The 23,299-nt window shown below is 38.4% G+C and overlaps 2 protein-coding genes across 4 annotated transcripts; one reads left to right on the top strand and one right to left on the bottom strand.

The window, feature by feature from the left end:
* The first annotated feature begins 829 nt into the window (after positions 1-829).
* On the top strand, positions 830-19,276 carry LOC111223168 (tuftelin-like). Of its 3 annotated transcripts, XM_022747205.1 has the most exons (13): positions 830-1,055; positions 1,876-1,932; positions 12,432-12,509; positions 12,619-12,717; positions 12,838-12,912; positions 13,102-13,167; positions 14,260-14,349; positions 15,194-15,304; positions 16,588-16,811; positions 17,163-17,268; positions 17,618-17,701; positions 17,879-17,973; positions 18,137-19,276. In XM_022747205.1, exons 1-13 carry the CDS (start codon positions 945-947, stop codon positions 18,207-18,209), a joined length of 1,269 nt encoding a protein of 422 aa, XP_022602926.1. In that variant the 5' UTR covers positions 830-944; the 3' UTR covers positions 18,210-19,276. The 3 variants fall into 3 exon arrangements, with proteins under 3 accessions (XP_022602926.1, XP_022602927.1, XP_022602928.1); XM_022747206.1 differs by lacking the exon at positions 14,260-14,349; XM_022747207.1 differs by lacking the exons at positions 830-1,055; positions 1,876-1,932 and adding an exon at positions 5,318-5,397.
* A 144-nt stretch (positions 19,277-19,420) lies between these two features.
* On the bottom strand, positions 19,421-22,758 carry cunh1orf43 (chromosome unknown C1orf43 homolog). Its single transcript, XM_022747313.1, has 7 exons — positions 22,396-22,758; positions 22,193-22,294; positions 21,958-22,066; positions 21,787-21,840; positions 21,290-21,456; positions 20,786-20,844; positions 19,421-20,202 (listed from the first exon to the last, which is right to left on the bottom strand). Exons 1-7 carry the CDS (start codon positions 22,456-22,458, stop codon positions 19,995-19,997), a joined length of 762 nt encoding a protein of 253 aa, XP_022603034.1. The 5' UTR covers positions 22,459-22,758; the 3' UTR covers positions 19,421-19,994.
* Between the last annotated feature and the right edge of the window lie 541 nt (positions 22,759-23,299).

Here is a 23,299-nt window from a genome sequence, read left to right as displayed (position 1 = left end):
TTACAATGTACAGAATAGAAAGGTGCCTGCTATTCGACGCCCAAGCCATTAATCTATAGAACCAGTGCATGTTTACTTAAGGCTGTGCTTTTCAAAGTGAGCTGCCTTTTGAGTTTCTGTCATTCTCACCAGTAGTCTATTTACCCTGATAGGTGCCTCACACAAAGCAGTGCAGTACAGCAGTATTTACAGTAGCTAATTGTATTTCAGTGTTGTGTACAAAGTCGCTACTTTTATTTAGATGTCACAGAACAAGTAGCTCTTAAAAATCAAAGATGTAAAACATAATTGCATGATCTCAGCCAGAGCGGAAAAAACACTTAACTTACCTGGGAATTAGACTCTGGTCTTCCTGTGGTAATCGCCCCCACTTTCATGTTATGCCACACCCGTCTGAAAGCAAGTAATAACAAGAAATGAAAAATACAGTGTGTCGTCACAAAGGTTAAACCTTCAAATGAGTTTTAACAGCTTTTTATGTGAATTTATGTTAAAACATGTTGAACTGTTAATGAAAGTAACACCACTTATTTCTCACTGGTTTGATCCATTAATTCAGCGAAGTTCACAATGCTCTCACATTGTCACAGCTACATTGTCAAAAGCTGAAAGTGGGACACTTTCTCTGGGCTCATGTGCCAGGCATGTCACAAAAGGTTTAAAGCCATATGCTGCCAAAGGTAAATGAGTTCAGAGGCCCAACAGGAAAACAATTAAGAGTGTAAGTGGCACCAGAGCCACCTGACATGTGACAGGACTGTTATCAAACAGGGTTATATCCTATTTGCAGGCTTGACACAGAATTAGCTGCAGTAGAGAGGAAGCAGATCACAGACACTGGAAGGTTCCTGGTGCTGTGGTGTTACTAACAGAGAAATTACTGGAAAATGAGGGAGACGTTGAACAAAATTTGTTGAAACAAGACAGATGAAGAGAGAACGCATATGGGATCAATCTGGAAGAAGATCAGGCAGGTGACTGAGGGCAAAATGCTGTGGTTCAGCAGCAATCACACAAAGTGTCTGCCGGATGGAGGGGTCATCAGCTTCTCTGAGGTCAGACACAGTTTTATTTCAGCCATATGTGCTCTTCAGTCATTCTCACCCCTATAGAACCCAGAGATAAATTTTGATTGAATTAATTCTGTTATCTACCTTGAATTTGTAGTATGTACTGACAACCAATTGTGATGTATTATGAAGCATTTTTACTACCACCAAGACAAGACGAGAAGAAATTTAGCATTGTAGCAGAAAAAGAAAAAGGCCAGGGACGTAGGTAGAAAGAGGATACATGTACAGTAAATAAAATAAAAATACATATACAATTTACAAGTAGATTCAATTTTAAGTTAAATCTATGCACAGTCGCCACTTTATAACCACCGTCATTATCAAAGGAAGGGAAAAAAATGAACGAATGTAATACAAAACAGAACTGTTAAAAGATGTGAAAATAATAAAAAAAAGACATCAAGAATAAAAGCGAAATACAGAGAAAAATAGAGCGACCAAGTTTGAAATGACGAAGACTGTGTGCAGTAATTTCTGCCTCCTCCATCCTGATTTATGATTCAGGACATTCCATTTAAATTAGGTGCAGGCATGTAGAGGAGCTGCAGGGTTCAACTTTACTACCTGGCCAGGCGAAGAAGTGAAGAGGGAGGGAGAGAGGGAGCAGAGCAGAGCAGGGCAGAGCAGGGTCCAGGTGTCCTTTCACTTCTCTCCGCGTTCCTGTTGAAGTATTTAACACTTCTTTGCGAGGAGTAGGAGTAGGAGGTGAGGCGAAGGACAGATAGGAATAAAAAACATCTTTCTCTGAAACGTTTTTTTTTTTTTTCCTTTTTATGTCTTGGCTTCATTTTCCGCTGAGAAGATGAGCGGTGGCGTGAAGCAGCCTGTGGAAAATGGAGCGAAGGACAACAAAGCTAACGTGAGTAATGATTAAAACCAGTTTAACTGTTTTCATCCCAAGAGACAGGGTTGAATCCCTGTCAGGTGTAACAGAGCTGCATCTGTGGTGCTCAGTAAACTGTTAAGAGCTACTTACTCCCGCTTTTCATCTCCTGTGTATCACAATGGAAAGAGAGTTTCACAGCTGCGATAGATATCGTTAATTGGCCTCTACGCAGACTCCCCTGTTAAATACATTCTGATCGGTATGTTTGAAGTTCAAATACTTAATATATTTCCCATATGAACGTATGAAAGTGAACTCGACATTTAAATGACATTTAGCAGCTATACTGTGTATATATATATATATATGGCCTACATGTGACTTTTGAAACAAAGCCAAGAAAATGCAGAAACTCGCCTTTCACCAACGTCAGAATACACTGTAGAAAAATCAAAGTGTTCATATATGAAAGCAAAATTTATGAGAACAGTCCTGCATGTGCGTTTTAATCCAACGTAAATTTTTCACGTGATTTTTTTTTTTTTTTTTTTAATCCTCCAGAAAAGTTATATCACAGTCGCCAGATTCAACACAACCAGTGTTTACTGTTTGGATAACGCAACCATTGATAATACACGTTACATTTCAACACAGCCTATATGCAATTGCAGAGGCAACACACAGTGTGTGTCATGTGACTGTATTATCTTTTACAGTATGCACCTGATACAGTATGAGCTTTGGGCTGTAGTATTTCAGTTTGATGGTATTAGCTCTTATTTAAAATGTGGCTAAATTTAAATCAAATGACTGCGATTTGTGTGTGAGTTCAGCTTACTTGATGCCCCTTATCTTCTGCAAGAGCTATATCAAATAATATCAAATCGTCCTTTGTCCCTTTAGTACTTACTCATGCAGGTCAAATAGCAGGTGTGACTGCGGGATTACATAATCATCACATCACTTACTGTCTGTCATGAACTTTTCCTACAGTGACTGCAGTATACTGTATGTGTCACTGTATACATTGCACTTTCACTGAACTTTAACCTGCTCTATGCCTTTGATGTGGAGCCCATATCAGATCATTTTAAATGTGTTTACAGAAGAGGAAAGCGGGTCTAAAGCTCTTTTGCACTTGAAGTCTGAGCCACCCTACTACTAATTTCATTAGAAGTAAAATAAATAATTACTGCCTCCAGCCATGTTTTAGTGCTTATAAATAATTCAAACATTTAAAGTCATTCTAGACCTTTAATAAGTGAATCTGTTGTGAAGGCTCAGTGGAGAAAACATTTGACCTGACATTCTCGAATGTAGAATTTGCAGAGATTTCTGTGCCAAGTCCTCCAAAGAAGCCATTGTACCGAGATGTGCTGGGTGTGTAGTTGAATAGAAATGTCATCCTTTCATTGGCAGTCAAATCATGTTTTTTATCCAGTCTGTGCATAACCTGCTCTTTCACGGTTTGATGCGCATTGCTGTCGTTAAGACTTCCCTGTAACTATCAAAGTATGATGACTATTTAAAAAGTGGCATGAACCAGAATTTGTTAGATGACAGATTAAGCAATACATAACTTGCAATCATTGAAATAGTAAATTAAAAGAATCTGTTGGCTTAAACCATTGAGTTAGTAAGTGTTATGTATTGTCACAATGGCATCCTGTGCACCAGGATGGTGGCATGAATGAACAGATCATTTATTTATATAGACATCTGGCAGGAAGAGGAGAAATACATGTTCATGTCCAGACAAATACACACATGGTACAAAAACATTTTTGGCTCTGACAGATTTGATTAGCTCAAACAAACGATTAAGTTGAGGATCCTGTTGGATTTTTAGAGCTCATCTCTGATGTAGATTGTTGTGAGGCCCTTTAAGACTGAATAAGGGCTTGTTCAGGTTGTTACTATGAATTCATCACTTCAATTTCTCTTTAAGATGTGAAAACGCATTTTCACTAGTCACTGATTGCAGAGGAATGTGTTTTACAGTCAGTCCTGTGATTGCACTGTCAACATGAGCTTTGACCTCTCTTGCATCCTGTTCTGCAAACCCCACCGCTTGTTGCTTTCATAAGGAAAACCTATTTCATTCCACTTAGGAGTTTAATTGTTTTCTTCCTGATCTTGACAAATTACATTTTCGTTAATGTGTGTTGTGTCATAGCGTGAGAACCCGCTGGGAAGAGCAAGAATATTTCAGGGAAAGATATTATTAAAACAGCTTAGCTGGATTGTAATGGGTGTTTTGTCAACTCTACAGTATACCTACATGGCTACATAAGAGAGATGCACTCTAAGCCTCTTGTGTATGAAACCAACATGGGCAAAATGACATGTTTGCACTGCTCACATGTCGATAAAAGGATAAGCAATTAAATATATATATATATATATATATATATATATGTAAACATACAAAACACAAAACTGGTTTAAAAAAAATTCAGACAAGTCCTACATGTAGAATATAATATAGAAATGATGAAACTATTAGTCATCTGACAGAAACCTAATCAACAGCTTTTAAAGTGTGACAGTGCTTGACTTTTATTGGTTTTGTATAATTATAAATTGAATGTCTTTGGTTGTGAATTTAAAGGCATCATCTGGAACTCTGTGAAATGTTTGTTTTGGACTATTTATAGACATAGCTAGGGTTGCTACTAATGATTATCCTTAACATTATTACAACCCTGGCTCAAGGGAAGCAACAAAGGACTTGAACAACACCTATGATAAGTTCCATTGATGGAAGTTTAACTTCTGATGTTTCAGATGGTTAGAGACACACACAGACATGAACATATTTGGAGTGTGGCATTTGACTTTTGTTTGCAGAGTTTTGTTTATACTGCACACACTCACCACGCCAGAGACAGTTATATAAAGGCGCCTCATTAATCTCTATTATGTAACTCGCACCAAACATTCCTCAGAGTCCTGCTACCTATCACTGTCACAATGTGCCAGATAAATTCCACAGTTTTATCTGTTTGTCACATGTTGTCCTAAATAAATAAGTTCTGTATCGATTCCATACATTTAGGCTAAGTATTGAGGTTTAACCTAGTCAGTCATTTACTTTGAATCGGAAATTCAGTCAAATTATCAGGCTGTAGAGTTAATATGTGACCGTCAAACATGACTGTGTAGTGTAGATTCACCATCAACAAACTTCTTTATCCGGGGCTGTGTATTATATAACAAGTGGAAATGTTCCTTCTAGTTCTTTCCATTGTGTATGTGGCATTGCAGCCCTGCAGGGGAGGCAAACAACTACATGCCTCCTTGGACTGGCACTGTAGCTCTGTGACTGGGGAGAAAAGGGAGGAAAAAAGGGTTGGGCAGCTGGTGGAGCCTCACCCAGCCATGTAAGGCAAGACAGCAGTGGCTTCCCGCACACTTAGTCACACAGACACAGACAGGTCTGGATCGCAGCTGTGTGAACATCATTGGGAAGAGTCCCAGACAACTTCGTCTGCCCAGGTAGATATCAGAGTGCTTTTTGTGAGATAAAGGATTTGCATTTGGGGTTGTAGAGTGTGACGTGCACGATGGTACTTGGAGTGGTTGGAGTTTTGTCTGCTTGATGAATTAAAGTGACGTGTTTTATCTTGTCACACTTAAAACCAAGGCTTAGTTTCCCACACACCATTTAAGCAAGGCCAAAAAGAGACACTAAAGACATCATCATTTTGTTCAATCTGAGTTTGTGTGAATCTGAATTCATCCTCATTATATATTATTTGACACAGAGCACCTGAATGAAAACATTACCACTGAGTTTATCAGGCAAATAGAAAGTTTAAACCTTTGTAGAGCTACCTCCTATTTGATTTGTCAGTTATGCCATGGATAAGTGATTCAGTTTCTCTCGTAATGATGACGCATAGTGTTGGTATTAATGAGAAAGGAAGAGTCTATAGTTAACATGCGTGGTGGTGTGGAGCAGGACTTCTGCTGATATCAGCAAGTTACCATGTTATTTTAAGTGTTTTATGATGTTCCTTATCATTCAGTTGTGCAGTTGTGTTGCTTAGTAATAAAACTATTTTGTTTTGACTGAAGTCAGAGATGGATGGATTTCACACTTGGCTGTGAACTCTGGTACTTGGGACATTACTTCAGATACTGCTGTATTGCTGCAAACAGTGATCTGCTATCTCTGAATCTTCACAAATCATTTTATTGTCCTTCAATTTTCTCCTTTGAGCTTGTTGGAATGATTCAGTGCACAGATTTACAGCTATGTTTGGTTGATCTTTTATTCATTTTCACTTTTGCATTCGCATTTGTTGTTCTTTAGAATCATTTAGCTGTTCACAGCGGTGATATCATCTCTAATCAGTTTGTTGCTCAGTAACTGGAATTGGCTGGTCCTGTATTGGTTGTGGGAGGTCGCTGTATTAATGAGGAGGCTCCTGTAGCCCAAACGTTGAGGTAAAGTAGTGATGTCACCTCCAAATCTGTAAACATGAGTCGGGTTGGACAGCTTTGTTTGTAACTGTTTTTTTTTTTTTTTTACATTTTCTAATCCAGTATGAGTGGTCTGATCTGCAGTACTGTTGATTATATTCCCTGATAACCTGACTGTCAAATACTATAGTATCTCCTCTACTGTGCTCTATTTTTCTCTGCTATGCTCTAAACAGTTCTTCTTACTCTTAACTACACCATTCATCTGTTATCTCCTCCATGCAGTTCTACTTTAGTGATTTGTACTCTACTCTGAATTCCTTAGTGGTACTTCTGCCTCAGATTCTGTAAGCAGGAGTTGCAGTAAAAATACTGCTACTGTATAACAGTGCTCTGTCCTCCCGCACTGTCTAATACAGTGAAAACAGCACACCAGAGACAGAAACCAGACCCTCCCTCATGGTTCACTACTGCTGCTAAGATAAACAGCTGACCTGTGGCACTAAATAGGTGCCTCCAGTGGTGGATTATTATCCAGAATGTTTATTTTAACGCTTCATTTTGCCTCTGGTGAATAATAACAGTACACATCGAATCGATTTGAGGTCATTGTTTTGCAGCGCACTTATTCAGAGACACTCTCATGACGTGTGAGCAAGGTATGTAGGCTTACAATCATCTGTGGAAGCTGCTTCGACTGCCATTCTTTGATCACATTGATTGCACATAGCATAGCATGTGAAGACTGACTAAATATTAGTAAATTGTTTGGTCAAATGCAGTTTTTTTTTCATAAATCATTGATTACCTAGATTAAACATGGAGTATTATAGATTATTTGCAGTGTCTGCATGTAAACATTTAGCATGAAGTTGACTAAATGACCAGTTGATGTGTGGAGTTTGTGTTTTGATCTATCAAACTCATGGAAATCTAATTTAATATGGATTCATACCTCAGAGGGAGAATCAGTCAACTGTAATGGAACCACAACTGAACACCTCAATGACTGGTGATCATATTATCTCATTATGCTGCAGGTTGATTCTAACAAAATTAATATTAAATGTGTTAATTGCAAATATAATACTCATGTTATATAAGATATGGAAAACCCAGGGGATACCAATTAACCTTGCAGTCTGTGTTTTCACTGTTTTAAAATGAATTGTAAATGCAGTAGAAATGGAAATTAAGTGTTCCATGAACTGCACAGACAAGCCTGGAGGAACAGCTCTCAGAAGTTTCTACCTATTTGCCTTGACACTGGAGACAGATATCTATTGCCATGTGAGTGTATTGAGCAGATAAAAGGGCTGATTCCATTATATACTGTACATCAGAAAAGTATGATTTTGCACACACCCGGGCTGCAGAGAGCAAATGTGGATTAGGACAAAGAGGCATTTAGTTGAGGTGATAATGCACTTTACTGTTACATGCAGTACAACCTGTTTACTTAAAAGATACCCTCATATTCGTTATTGTACTCATTTTCTGTCTGTTGTATTTTCCCTGTCAGCACATGATTAAGAGTGAGAGTTGTTACATCAGAGCTTATAAAAAAACGGACAGGTCAGAACTTCGAAAATATGCAGTGATTCAATGTTTTATTTCAAGCACATGCTATTTGGCCTGTAATGACACCTAATAAGCACCTTTCATGGGAGTGGTTGTTATTCAATCCTGCTTTCAATCATAATCATTAGTTGGGAATGTTTTCATGGTGCTGTGAGGTTGACCTGGCCACTGTAGGTGAGTCAAAGATTTTGAAGTAATGATGCATCAAACTTTTGGTTTTCTGAAATTTGGTGACAATTTGATGATAAGCAGTGATTGTTTTGCTGTTTAGCATTCAGTGTTTGTACCAGCCCATTTTGATCTAATGGTTATATTGTAGTCTGCAGTTTTTTACATTTCTATTTGCCATTTGTTGTGTGGAATAGCAATTCCACAGGGAAGATGCAGCACCTTAAAGGCATTTTAACCAGCACTTAAAAAGGTTTAATGGACTTAACATAGATTGAGTCAGAGATAGTAGTATGAATTGATTTGACTACCACAACATACCTATCATTCGTTTAAAACTTTAAACTTTTAAACTTTATTTTTTAGGAAGAAGTAGCAGACTGGTAACTTATTGCTGATCTATTTATTTTGAAGCTCTGTGTCAACTACATGACTGAAATGTAAATGTGTCTATGGAGCTGTTGCCAAACAAACAGTGAAGAACAGCGTGTGGTGAGGAGCAGAACATTGTGTTTTTGTATATGGTATCCACCTCCCAGGGTGTGTCTGCACCATGTTCCTCTCTGTGTCTCTGGGACAAAGGAGCGCTGGAGCTGTTGCTCCCTCAGATCACAGAGTGAAATTTTGGCCAGCCTGTCACTGCCTCGGCTTTGATGGTTTTCAGACTGCAATTACGCACAAAGAACTGCCATTCAAACTAAACCATTTGCCCTGTGTTTGACTTGTAAAGCAGAGAACTGGTTGCTTACGTAAGTAACCAAATGTGCTACTCCCATGTGATGTTCTGGGTTGCCACTCTTCGTTCTTTTGTCATATTGTGTGTTTACATGACTTATGGTAGGCATGTTCACACGCGCTCTAAAACTGTTTCCACCCATTCACACGCAGGTTTATTTATGTGTCACAGTGGTGCGCGCACACACACACACACACACACACACACACACACACACACACAAACGCACGCAAAGTACAAAACAATTAAAAGCACATGTTCTTTGATCTACAGCATGTATCTTTTTTCAGTTATTTTCTTGATATTTGATATGAATCTGACACACAACAGTGGCCAGAGACATCTCTCCCAGCTTAGGTAACTCACTGTCTCATTAACACGAGCACAGTTTTGTGATCACTTTCACGTGCTCAGTTTCTTTCTTTTTTTTTAGCCAGTGTTGTAACAGACTCTTCATCCTTGTGTGTTTCAGATCTGTAGTACACTGATGTGAAACTGTAGTGCTGCACAGGAATCGATGCATGTTTTGTTAATATTAAATGAGGATAACAGTGTTGTTACTTCTGTCCTCAGCCTCTTTCTTGATCCAGCCAACAAGTCAACTGTTAAATGTCATTAAAATGCAGAAGTATTTTTTGAGTCTTTGTCTAAGGTGTTTCTGTCGGTTGGACAAAGTTGCCACATAAAGCTGTAACATTCAGCTACACTACTGTTGAGTTAATGAGGGCTTTTCTCAGTTTGATGTGACCTGATGACAGAATACAAATAAGCCGACACTTAATATGTGTTGACATATTTGCTCTGTGACGTTGTTACTTGGAAGCTGGATTTATCAAGCGGCTTTTCTCAGGAAAGGAAGAGGGGTTGAATTCAACAAGTTTGTTGTCTGGTGTTCTATTTCACAAGCGTGAAACAAAAGGAGCAACTGCAAAATGTCTTATTCTGATTGGAATACTTTCTACATTCAGATATACCTTTTTATTTCTTCTTGTGTATGATTGTGTTTTATTGATAATTGTCTTGATCAAAAGTACTTCTGAGGTATAAACTCCAAGTTACAAGTTCACATGTGGTGCCACATAATGTCACCAACATGTGTACTGTTGAAGTTGTTATTGTGGCATTATCTTCACACTTAAAGCTGACAACAGACTGTGGCATGTGGAGAATGTGTCATTGCCTCTTTATCATTCCTGCACTGTAACCACAGGTGTCATTAAAGGTGTGTAAAGTGGCTTCATTAAGTGTACAGATGGAACAATGTGTGAGCAGCATCAGTGTGCTTTATGTCAAAATGTTTCTGCAGTTTACCAGGTGACATTGACCAAACAAGGTTTCATCAAAACATGATGTTATACGGCATAAAGTGTGTGAATGTAAAACATCATGCAGGTGAAAGGCCTGACACAGAGAAGACTCATGATGTCTGTTAGCGTGATTTAGGACAGGGGAACAACATCTGGTTCTCTTGCATTTTATGCAACATGCAAGAGTCACACCTACCTGTGAAACTTGTAAAAATACCTTCCTGACAGAAAATAAAAAGCTAGTTCTGGAAAACACACTTTTATGAGCAAAGTTTCAGCTACCACCAGTGTGACACCACTGAGCAGTAGCAACTGTAAACACCTGGTGTTTTCCAAAGCTATATATTCTATAGAAGAAAAACAAACCAACGTGCAACATTGTAGTCACTTAGAGGAAAACTAATTGAGTATTATTGGTATATTCTAACAATACTATAAATTAAATCAACAAAGAAGTTAAGATAATAGATCATTTACTCTGTAAATCTGCCTCAAATCATGACAGATAACAGCAATTCAGTCTTTACCTCATGTACTGTAGGCTGGAGCCACACTGCATACAGCTACAGTGCGTCATATAAAAGCACATACGCAGACACATGCATACAAATATATAAACACAACACCCCTGTGGAGTTAAGGATTAAGGATGGTTCAGGTTGGTGATCAGATAAAGATCAGCCATGTTACATAACTCCCCTGCACCTGGACTTTTATCCTCCAACTGAAGTGGATTTGTCAAAGAGCGAAATGGTTAGTTTTCTTTGCACATTCAGAGAAAAAGCAAAACAACTAGTGTAGAGTTTTACCTGCACTTACTTAAATGGGTGTTGTCCAGGAGGATTAAGAACGTTTTTGTTTGCTTTGGAGAGAATACTTTTTTATTATTATTATTATTATTTTTGTTCTTTGTTATGTAAAAACTGTGATCATACCAGGGAATATTTAGGGAAATTAAATTTAGGTTTTCAACTGCTGTATGTTGTGTATTAAACTATACATTTCTCATCTAGACCCAGACATTTTTTTATCTTCCCATTACACTGTTGCAATATTATCTATTTAAAGTCTGAATAACCACAGGTCAAGAAAGTTTGTCTGACAATTAAATATGTTTTACAGTTTACAGAGTTTTGTACTTTGTTTGTGCCAACATTAGGCCATTCTCAGTGAGTGATCTGATAGTTCTGGATAGATAGTTATACAACATTAAGCAATCAGTAACACTGAATTAGGATGTGAACTTCAACAGCTATGATAAGAACAGTGTGGACTTCCAGGGAAAGCCTGCAGTCAATAACAGGGGTGACTCCATGTTATCAGGAAATGTTTATGCTTAACTGAGCGATAAACATCTTAGAATCAACAAAATAAAGGAGCCATAAAGAAGTTAGAATCCAAACCAAGATCACAAGCTATGAATGAGTCATTGTTGTGAAGAAATGATCCACAGTATTAAAGCTAAAGTTGAAAGAGGAGCACGTCATCTACAAAAGAAAGCTGGAAACACCATGTCCTCCTTATGTCACTCATTCACCGACATGTACGTACAGAATAGAATAGATTAGAATTCCCATTAATACAGAACCCATTATAATAGAATGTGGACAACCACAAAAGAGACGAGAATAGATTACACATACCGACAGAATCGATCGAATAGAAGACACATACCTAGAGAATAGCGATAGAATACATACATAACAAATATAAAACAATACATGGAGATAGAATACAATACATACATAGAGAATTGAATTGAATACACATACCTATAAAAGTAGATCATAAAATAGAATTACCAGTCTTTATGTGTTGTTAACAAAACTATTTTCTATAAATACTCTGTTTTACAGTGACATTGTCAAAGCACAACACAATTCTTTCAATTTGTTTTTGTTGCCAAGGCAACAAAGTTCAGTTGAGAGTGACTCAGTAGTCACGGATGCTTTGAGTGTTGATATTTTTGGCCTCTTCTGGACTGGACTGGTTTCATTTTCTACAGTGAGTGTAGTGGAGTGTTTGGTCACAGTCATCAGACTGAGCCCTGAGGATTCAGTGGAAATATTTCCTCAGTGTCTGTTGCTAGGTTTTACAGTCTAACTGTGTGGCATCCACAGAGGAACTTCAGTATGGGGAAGGTTTATGGCAAAAAGCCCCCCCCCCCCTTTTTCCATGCTCCACCCTCTATTTCACTGGTGACTTTCATTTTGAGCACCTCTTCTTTCTCTTCATTGGTTGCCTTTCTCATAATCCCCCTCCCGCTCCATTTATTCATCTAGTTTCTCTTATCCTCTCATCTTTCATTTCAGGGCCAATGCAGGCGGCTTAGACTCAATCTACAAGATCAGGACCAGTCAGGCTGTACCTCAGAGCGACTCAACAACAAGGTACAACATGAAAGGGGGAAATAATTTTATCATTTCTTTTACTGAAATGAAAGAAAATAGCACATTGTGGGATGTTTACTAAACTTCTTTTTTTTTTAACTGAATGAAGGAGAACAGCATAGCAGTAGTGCTGCCACAAAAACCAGAAGAGCAGGAAGAAACACTTGAACTCGTCACCCCAACAGACGTAGAAGTCGAAGTCATCAAGGTATTTGAGCTTGTTTTTCTGTAATGGTGAAGAGTTGTATTCAGCCAGCTGACCCTTCATGCTTATCTGAACTACATTCACTTGTATTATCTAATACACTCGTACCACTGTGTTACCTAGGTTTACCTCGAAGCCCGTCCAGAGACAGCACAGAGTGTCAGGATGCTAACAGACGAGGTGTCACAGATTCAGGAGGTGTGTGACAAACGGAGCTGAGCAACTTCCCATAGAATAGTGGAGAACACTTGTGTGTGTGTGTGTGTGTGTGTGTGTGTGTGTTTTTTAGGATGTTGGACTCAAATAGCTGGGTTGAATGAGGTGAGGGGTATAGTGGTGTTTCTGCAAAACACATTTTTTCAATACGTGATGTGTTTTCGCTCCTAGGTGAGGTACTGTCTGAAGACTCTGAGAGAGCAGATGGCGGCCAGGCAGAATAATAACAACAACAAGGTACACACCCTCTGCATTCACCTTAAAAATGGATTTCTGAGTGCAGTGCTGCAACAGATGGTTTTTGTAAATAACTAGAACATTAATTGACAGCAATTATTATATTATTATAATTACTTGATTTATCTTTTATTTGCTATTTGTATCTTCTCCATGTGAGGATTTTCTGCTTTCCTCTGGTGTGTAATCACTGTAAATTGATTATATTTAGGTTTTGGGTCGTTGGTTGGACAAAACCAGCAAATTGAAAAGGAGTTGTGAGGAGTATCTTCTTGAATTCCGTAGACCAAGGAATTGATGCTAAGAATACTTGATGGCTTAATCAATAATTAAAATAATCTTTAGTTACTTAGTTGCAGGCCTAATGGAGTGTACTTAACGATGGATTAGAGAACTCAACACAATGCTGCTTTAGGAAACAACAAAGCAAATAGACAAAAAATCTCCAGAAAATTAAGACAATATGTACATACATGACATTTAGAGAATAATAAATAAAACAAAACCAAATAAAGAAACACAATCATTAATTGGGCACATATACATACATGAAGACACACTGAAAATGCAGAAATGCTACAAGTTACACACAACATAACAGACGTTTCAGGTGACTCTGAATTGAGGAACATGAGCTAACAATGTCTGTTTTGATTTCATAATTCCTGTATCATTGCAGATAATGGCTGTACACCTAGCATTAGCCTAACACAACTAACTGTTGCGTATGACTTGACATGTTTCTCTATTGGCAGTGTGTTGCTTTATGTTGCGTATGTGTTCTTTGTTGGTGAATTGATGAATGTGTTTTCATTTTCTTGTGTTTTATTTATTTGCATTTTTTCTGTATGAGATGTACTTAAAGTATTCAGACCCCTTTAAGATTTAATTGATTACATTTTTTAAAGGATAAAATTGCCCTGAGAGATTTCAGTTTTTGATTTTCAATAAAAAAAAAAAAAAAAGTGGTGAATATGTTTTTCAAGTTGTAGAGCTTTGATGTCTTTTAGCCACAGTAGCACATTTGCACATTTTATGAGTGAAATGAGAAATACATCATTAAACCTACTAACCAGCCGCTCTCTCCTTCAGTATCCAGCCAATGGCTTCAGAGTCATCATGCCCAGCAACCAACCAGCTGTCTCCAATGACAACACTGTTCTCATTGAGTCAGATGTTCATGTAAGCTAATCACAAATTAGCCTTCTCTAACATCTTCAGAAGAGTATTTACTGTGGTTTTTATGACTTGTTTATTCATCGGTTTCATATGAATGAACCATGGGAAGTGTCAGGAACCAATTTCAGGTAGAACTAACTTGAATACATTCAAATTTGCATTCAAATGACAGGCATAACATTCATAATGGAAAAAATGTCTGGCCCTCCAGCTGTTTCCTGCACATGCCAGCCAAATGCCTGCTGTTCTACAGAAAATGGTGCCAGACTCTGTGAAGCTGATAACAAAGCTCATGACACACACAGCTAAAGGGATCACTTACATTGTGACTAATGGCGCTCACACACGCACAATATTGTATTTCACATGCATTATTCGATACTCAGTACATCATAACATTTCCTGTAACACAACACCATCATCTACCAAGGAAGTAGTGTGAGAGCAGGGAGGGAATATGTGTGCATTGTGGCTATCCATACACAGTGACCTGTTTGTGTTGTATGTAGGTAAGCTAGGGTCAATTTACGCTGCCCTCCTTTCTAAGTAGTGTCAGATTACACAGCATTGGAAAGTATCCGGTTTGTCTAGGAGGGAGATTTTGTCCACCTAACGGACAGCTCCAAGATAAAAGATTACCTCGGCGCAATTTAACAGACGCCCAGCTTCTTGTCTAAATGCTTTTGTGACCACAGGCTAGACCAAACAACCTTTGAAACATGTAGAAAATGGCCCGTCAGCAGCCTCTCTTATCTGTTTGTTAGCTCCTGTCTTGCCCTCAGGTTCAAGTAGTTTGCCAGATTAAACCTAATTGAGCTTGTCACTTTCTGTCTGCCTGCGCTCTCAGGTTGCAGATACTCAGGAGGAGAGTGTAAAGCTCAGGGAGGTGACCAAGCGTCTGTATGCGCAGCTGAAGGACATGGAGAGGAAGCATCAAGAGGAGAGAGAGAGACTGCAGGTTTGTCTCACGAGATGAGTAACATGACACGATTTCCTGTCTGCAGCTATGACTCACCCTGCTGCTGCTCTCTCGTTCCTTTAATCATCCTCATTATCTCTCAGTGTTATCTTTGGATTTCATCTTTCATCCTGTGATCCTCCACTGGTTGCGTCTTTGCTCTACAATACATTCATCTGTCAGGTCATGTAGGGACACTGCCCGCTGATGTCATCACAGGCTGATCTTTCATGTGCTTTCCCTATCGTCTTTGCCCTCTTTATTGTTTTAGAGGCAGAAACACAATTACATTGATGCAACAGACAGACACGTCAAACCATTTAGGTAGAACATTTACTCATATCAAATTATTTTGTTAATCTTAATTTCCACTCATCAACATGTCATGATTTAGACAGCATAAAAAAGGGGCAGGGCGAATATTACAACACCAACATTGCGCTCTCTAACATGTGCTGAACAGCTCACACTGACAAGAAAAATGAATGGACCTCTTAAAGGGCCTGCCTACCTGCACAGGTGCTTTCAATTATCCTGGCTGATTAGAACACTGGTCAGGTGGTCAGCAGCTTTTACATTGCATTGTGGGGGTGTAGTGTACATCAACAGCACACAAAAAAATCAAATATTTTCCAATATGAACATCTATATACACCTATATACTTAAAACCTACATACATTTGGTATCTAGAAAGGATTTGGGACACAGCTCATGTAATAATAAGTTATCTTGCATTAATAGGTGAAAAAAACGGAAAGAGGGACATGTTATTCAAGCTCAGTTTTTTGTGGTTTTATCCATTATTCCTAATGGCTTCAGTAATATTCTAACCAAGATAATCAGGAAGATCTGGGAAAGCCTCAAATCTGCTAAAAAAGGTGTCTGATTGGGCAAAAAAACCACAATCAAAAAAACCTCCAGGAAAGACAGACATAATCTGAAGGCAAACAGAAAAATTATCAGCCAAACTATGCAGTATTTCAGGTGCACTCGCTTTAGTTTTTACCTCCAAATAAAGGGGTTCAGATAATCTGGCTACACTGTCATCTTGTTTTAAAACAAGTCAAATCACCAGACCACTCGTGTCTCCACTGGATTTTGTTAGTCATGAAGCTGTGTTGTCAAATCTCACTAGTTAAGTGTGCAACATGTTAACATAACCAACAGAAAAAATAACCAGAACTATTAAGATGAGAGCCAAGTTGTAATAAACCAAGTGTATCTATCATTACCTAATGTAGGAAATCCCAAAGCAGTTCTCACTCTGTGCCTTCCCTCACAGGCGGAGTCCAGTGAGCATCAATCTCGCCTGGTTGAGCAGTCAAATAGGCTGCAGAAGGCGGAGGAGCAGTCAAAGGAGAGAGGTCAGCAGGTGGAGGAGCTGCAGAGGCTGCTGGGAAACATGGAGATCGAGAGTGGCATCCTCAAAGACAAGATGGCGGCAGGGGAGGCAGAGCTGCTGCAGCTTAAAGCAGGCAGTGAGGAGGGGGGGGAGAAGGAGCAGAGGTGAGATAGTAAAGTACAATCATTGGTTTGAATAAAACCTAAAAGTTTTTGTTGTTGTTAACAAGCCAAAAAGGTGGAAAAACTTTGTTTCACGGTTAGTTTTAATAGATACCAATGCAAATATAGTCAAATTTATCCACTATCAGAGAACATATCCCTAAATATGAGTTTGATAGGTTGATTATCTATTAACAACTTCCCAAAATACAAATCATACAATTAACATGATGCCCCTCTAGTCAGAATTACAAAAATATTTTGTCCAGTAGCTTTCTTAGTGTATGGCTTTATACTTCATATGTGTCAACTGGCTATTAGTATAACTGAGTGTCCTCACATGTGCATTTGCAGGGTTGTAGAGCTGGAGAAGGAGGTAGCCATGCTGAGAGAAAAGATTCATCACCTTGACGACATGTTAAAGAGTCAGCAGAGGAAGGTCCGCCACATGATCGAACAGGTATTTATATACACAAGCAGGTTGCCTAGTGGTGCAAGGTGCACACAGACACACACACACACACACACACACACACACACACACACACACACACAATGCAAATTATGCCTCTTCTGGCCACAAGCACACAGGAAGCCATTAATAAGGAAATTAGATTTTGAGGAGGCGGACACATAAAGTGTTATTGATATGAGGGAGTGGAGCTGAGAGGAAACGTGTGGTGAAACAAAACTCACTTGTCATGAATAAGTGATGCTGCATCTGCTCTTGTTGAGGAAAAAATGAGTTCTGTTTCTCCTGAGCGTCTGACATTGTTTGTTTGTGTTTGTTTGCTTTGTCTGTAAAACAGCTGCAGAACTCCCGGACTATCATGCAAGAGAGAGATCGAGTCATCAGGGATCTGGAGGAGAAGGTGGCTTTCCTGGAAGCTGAGGTCAGGAGCTGCATATCCCTGCATTCATTAAAAATATATAAATGAATCCACTAAAGGCTTGTTCCTACTTAGACATGTTATTGAGAATATTTTTTTTGTGTGAATCTGTGCTTTAGCCTAGAAAAAGAATCCTAAAGGACACACACATTAATGTTTATTACACCTTTTGCTTTGCAGAACAGAGAAATGCATGACCACATGGAGTACTTCCTGGCAGGCCAGAATCCTCCACCCCTGACGTCCAATGAGAATAAGCCAGAGGTCGTTTACAGGTGACCAATTACTTTTTTTCCCCATTTCCATTTCTGCTCATTTTCTTTGCCACAGCTAATTTCATCCTATTGGGAGTATCTGTCTACTGCTTGTGCTATAGTTAAATGTCCACGTAAACTTCATAACATTAATTTTTCATTTTTTTTATCCCCCTCTGTACAGTAAACCACTCACACCGACAACACAGACCAACAAGGTCCTCCCGTTCATCAAAGTCATTGAGATCAAGTCCTGAATGGAGTGTCAACCAAAGGAATGATCAGAAGTAAAACAAAAAAACTGTAAATATATATTTAACCAGCTACCGGTATATAAAACGTAGGTCTGCAGAAAATTTCTCAGCCATACAGAATCAAAACAGGTAAAGTAAGAGAGAATTGAATCTAGGATACAAACATAGGAGAAATCCTAAAAAGGAAACAAAGAAGGAGCTGTGCAATGCAAAGAATTTTACTGAACCTTTTTAGATGAATTACTGTACAGTTTACTGAGCAGTAGACTATGTCCTGTGTCAGCAAGTCTCAAAGTTCTAGTGGCAGTAGCAAGAGCTCAGTAAAGTTCCCAATGTTGTTAAGTTATCCACCTCCACTTCTCTTCCATTAACAATATAAAATAAGCAGTTTGAGATTATTAACAGTTATTATTGTTGATGTCTCTATGTCACATACACTTGGATAAATGTACAAATAATCATGTTGTGTTGGGTGTTTTCAGCACTTCTTCATGCCACAGCCTGCTCAACCACAATCCTAAGCATCAGGGTTCGGGGTCAAATTCCTCAGTGCTTTGCACCACATTGCCAATGGCAGGCATGTAGTTAGCTATGTCAGCAGTATGATTTATGTTTAACTTCATATATTTCTCTGACATTAGAATGTTATTTTACATATTAGAATTTTGACCTTCTTTGTTTTACTTATGCTGGAAAATACTTAATGGAGGCTACATGTAGAGACAGTGGCTGGATGATGTTACAATTTTTATTCTTATCTACGCTGCCAAGTGCTGCCTCAACACACTCACTATAATAAACTGTTTTGTGCTAAAAGGTGGCATATTTAATAACAATAACTCTGATTTAACTGATAAACTTTCTTGTTGGTATAATTATGCAGTTTGTATGGACCTTACTGTTTCTTTCTGTAAAATACTTTGTTTCAATCCAGGATGAACGTTTTTATAAACTGAATTACCTTTAACTGTGAACCTTGTAGTTAGATACCCCGAAGTTCAGACTGTGTACTTTTATTGTAAACTTTGTTAAATCTTATTTAATTATAATAAATGGCCCGGTTTATCAGACTCATTTGTTGTGCTTGTGAAGTTTCACAGACTTTACTGTATCGTCTCTGTTCTTGCATCTTTACTCCACAACCTTGTGCTGCCACCTAGTGGAGATATTGAGGACACTGAATATGTTTGTTGTTTGTGAGGTTTTTATCTCATACAACAAAAGTATACAACCTCACATAAATACAAAAATCACACATTATCAATTGAATAAGTTATAATCGTCCATATAAATATCTTACATCCCTACAAACACAATCAATCAATCAAAAAGTACATCCATATTTACATTTGGACTTTTGAGAAAAAAATAAAAATGAATCCAGGTGATTTGTCATTAACTTTGCTGTTATTACAAAAATGACAATGAAAACCTTGCCAGGTTGGCTACAATCATTTGTCCTCTGAACACACTCATTAGGTCCAAAATGAAATCAAAGCCATTGGTGTAACACGTCCACATAAGGGCTTCATCATAATGAAAGGAAATAAATCTTGTGACAACAAGATTTTAACAGCCGTTATAAAAAAAAGTCTTTTAAATTACTTAACTTATAGAAAATAGAAGTTTTCCCAAACTTAATTTTGGATCACAGTTTTACAGCTCAGTTGGAAAACAAAGTTACAGCCTCTTACAATTTATTGTTTCTCAGTAGGCTGTGTAACCATTGTGCAGACATGGTCACACACACCATACCAACATTTTCTGACAGTCTGTAACAGCAGTGTTTCACAGCGTGCTCTCCAGTGTGTTGTAGTTGTCTTTGAAACTTTTGAGCTCCAGAAAGTGTTTGGGCCTCTTGCTGCGCTGGCCAGTAGAGGGCAGGTAGGTGACCTGGATGGTGGAAGGAGTGCTGCGGACCGGAGATCCTGTCAAGTCCTTGGCTGCTGACTGGTGATACTGGTCCAGACTGGTGGTGCTGGAATAGGCCTTCACCCTGTGGGAGGAGACAGAAAACAGATGTAAATGGTTGGCAGTGGACAAATACAATGTATGATTAATACTAGTAAAATAATCATATTCATGGATAAAATGGCAGTGAAGTAGCAGCAGTAACACTGAACAGAAGTGGGAAGAAAGTTGTTTAAAAATAGATTGTCACGAGCTGAAAAGATGAGTGCACATAGGTAGAAGATAGGTAGGGAAGATCTTCCCTTTATTATATGTGATTGCACTGATAAAGGCATAATACATCATGAAGCTTGCTGCCAGCCTGCTCAGCTGTAAATGTTTTTACAGCACAGAATATATTACATATTATATATTTATATATACAGATGATGGCGTCCACTTGAATATACATATTTAAAATGAGTACAACCTGACTGTCAATCATCCATTTTGTTCATCAATGAAAAGCAGACTGGCAATGTGAACACTTTATTTTTAGAACTTAAAACTGCTGAGGTGATCACTTGCTAAAGCATGCACCACGCCTCACCCTGTTGGTTTGAGCAATGCAGACCAACAATTTTACAAGACTAACAATGTCAAGTCTGGACCAGTATGACAGTACTTACACATCAGCTAGTTCGTTGAGAGCCTGCTGGTATTCAAGAAACTCTGCCTCCCCAAACACCTGAAACGAAGAGTTAAAATCAAATCAGTAGCATGTTACAACAGCTAATGGCATATACTGTATGTTAAACCCATTATATTTTCCTTTCATCCCTTACCATTGTCACACACACTGAGTCCAACATAAAAGTAAATGTATTCACTTATTGGGCCCTCAAAAATTCCACAATGAAACAAAAAAAAGTAGTTACTATTGTATGTACATTACTTTCTGCTAACAAGCACACAATGCAAAACTGTATTTTATAGATCAGATTAGTAAAGATCACCATTGTTTGACTCAACAGCTGTTAGCGATGACAAAAAATGATGATCGGAAAGTGTCAGAGAAAGATCAATCTATTGCTCACTATGGAGTTTAATATTGAGTGTCTATTTATAGGGAGTAGTAAATGAATGAACAAGGGGGTGATTTCGGACACAGCAACAAAAACACGAGTACACACCCCAGTCCCATGGCGAGCGCTGTCGTAGCCCTCAAGCAATCGGTCAATGAGCGCGCTGTGGCTGCTCTTTATCAGAGAGTGGGAGTTGCGCAACTCTAGCAGCCAGTTCCTGAAGTTGCGTCCTGTAAACGCACTAGGACTGCGGCTTATCTCCTGCAGAGGAATTCCTGAGAACCAAACAGGAAGGAACAAGAAGTGAAGGTTAGAAAACATGACATTTCAATACTACCAACGCGGAAACTGTCACTCTGCAAACTCACGACTTGGTAAACTCATTGAGAAAAATGTATCATTTCAAACACAAAGTTTAAAGGAGAACAGATTTAAGATTGTTTTTGATGAAAGGGTATACTGCTGTTTTTCCACAAGAGGATTTGTTAGATGACGATGGCAATGAGTGTGAGAATAATGTAATCAGTTATGTGATGTGATGATGAGGAGAATTATGCATGTACCTGCAGAATCAATAAGTTTAACCCGCAATTCTAATGTTTCACCTGAGTCACGGATGGCATCCAGAGCTTTCATTCTGTACAGGTAGTTGTAGCAACCTACAGTACAGAGAGCAAAACACAAATAGGGTTTTGTTTTCAGATCACATAATAAAGGACAATATGCAGTGATAATACATTCAGGTGGCAACAAGTTGAGCTGAAAAATTGACTGACTAATCTGCAATCCCTGCTTCAGCCTGTCGTCTTCTTCTGATAGGAGACGAGGTTCGAAACAGATCTCTTGGACTTTGGACAGCCTGGAGTCAATCTCTTCCCTCAAACCCTGTAAATTCATATATATAGAAAATACATAGACTCGTGAACTCTTGCACCAACATCAGCTGCTGCATATTCAGCTTCTGTCTGACAACACGAGGGGAAACCAGGCATGTAAAATGATCAATTTTACCTTAGGCGCATTGTGGCCAATGGGTGCATGGGGTCCCCGACGGGATCTCATTGCAAAACGCATGATTTGCCTTTTGACGAAGATAAACAGCAGCACAAAAACCTGCACACAAAAACAAAACACAACAGGACAGGATCTTAAATCCAGCATCATTAAATGTGTGCTAAACAGCTAGTAACCAAAACTGTAGCGTAGCTCCTTACCAAACTTCCATAGGCCATGACCAAAACAACATTAACCCCTGATAGTGGCGATGATTCTGCCATGTTATCAATTAGTGTGTACAATTTATCTACAGGTCGATTAGCTCGCTAGCAATGAATCTAAACGTTTTGTTGCTACATAAGCTTGTTAGCTAACAGCCGGGTGTTCATTTTGAAATGAGTACCCACTGCAGCACAACCTTTTTATCACTCTGCAGCTTTTAAAGGGTGTTTCTAGAAAGTAAACTATGTAGAGACCGCATTGATACTCCTCTTCGTATTCAGCGACATCACACATGAAATTACGCAGTTCAGCTTGTGCTAGCTATGCGCCGAGAGAGCGACAGTGACCGCTGATTTGCGACGCTCCAAATACCGTAATAACTGTATAAGAGGGACCAGTCACGTCTAACAACGTACCTGTAGTTTAATTCATAATTTGTATGTATAAAATATTTCTTTAGTCCCAGTAATGCTACTGCTGTTTTGTACCATGCAATTTTTTTTTATAAAATGATCTTTCTCCTTGTACAAAAGTGGATATACATAAAATTTTGGATAATCATTTTTCATCATTAATTGACCGGCTGTGCATTTAAACAAGTACTTTACAACAATATAACTGCACATTGTACTGGATTATATATATTACATTATTATTATATCAACATTAGTAGTGGTAGTAGTAGTAACATATTTAGTAAAACTATACTATATTAAATTATACTATTACATACATATACAGTATATAGACCCCTACATACCTTTATATATTGGTTATGTTTTTCTTTTCATTATTCCTACTTGTACATGCACAAATATGTTTAAATTATGAAAATTACATAAAGCACATATTTTACACCATTAAGACCCTTAACAAGTATCTATCTCAATAAGGATTTCA

The sequence above is a fragment of the Seriola dumerili genome, unplaced genomic scaffold, assembly GCF_002260705.1.
Source record: "Seriola dumerili isolate Sdu_G_001 unplaced genomic scaffold, Sdu_1.0 BDQW01000110.1, whole genome shotgun sequence".
Taxonomy (NCBI): Eukaryota; Metazoa; Chordata; class Actinopteri; order Carangiformes; family Carangidae; genus Seriola; species Seriola dumerili.
Note: the sequence above shows the minus strand (reverse complement) of the source record. Positions and strands in the feature narration are given on the sequence as shown.

Bases quoted from the DNA above. Each gene is read 5' to 3' on its own strand.
- cunh1orf43 (XM_022747313.1), bottom strand. From the start codon at position 22,458: ATGGCAGAATCATCGCCACTATCAGGGGTTAATGTTGTTTTGGTCATG. The intron at 22,067-22,192 runs GTAAAATTGATC...ATGAATTTACAG, and splicing joins TTGGCCACAATGCGCCTAAG to GGTTTGAGGGAAGAGATTGA. The intron at 20,845-21,289 runs GTGTGTACTCGT...TCTTCGTTTCAG, and splicing joins GCGCTCGCCATGGGACTGGG to GTGTTTGGGGAGGCAGAGTT.
- LOC111223168 (XM_022747205.1), top strand. From the start codon at position 945: ATGGGATCAATCTGGAAGAAGATCAGGCAGGTGACTGAGGGCAAAATG. The intron at 12,510-12,618 runs GTACAACATGAA...AACTGAATGAAG, and splicing joins CAGAGCGACTCAACAACAAG to GAGAACAGCATAGCAGTAGT. The intron at 15,305-16,587 runs GTTTGTCTCACG...CTTCCCTCACAG, and splicing joins AGGAGAGAGAGAGACTGCAG to GCGGAGTCCAGTGAGCATCA.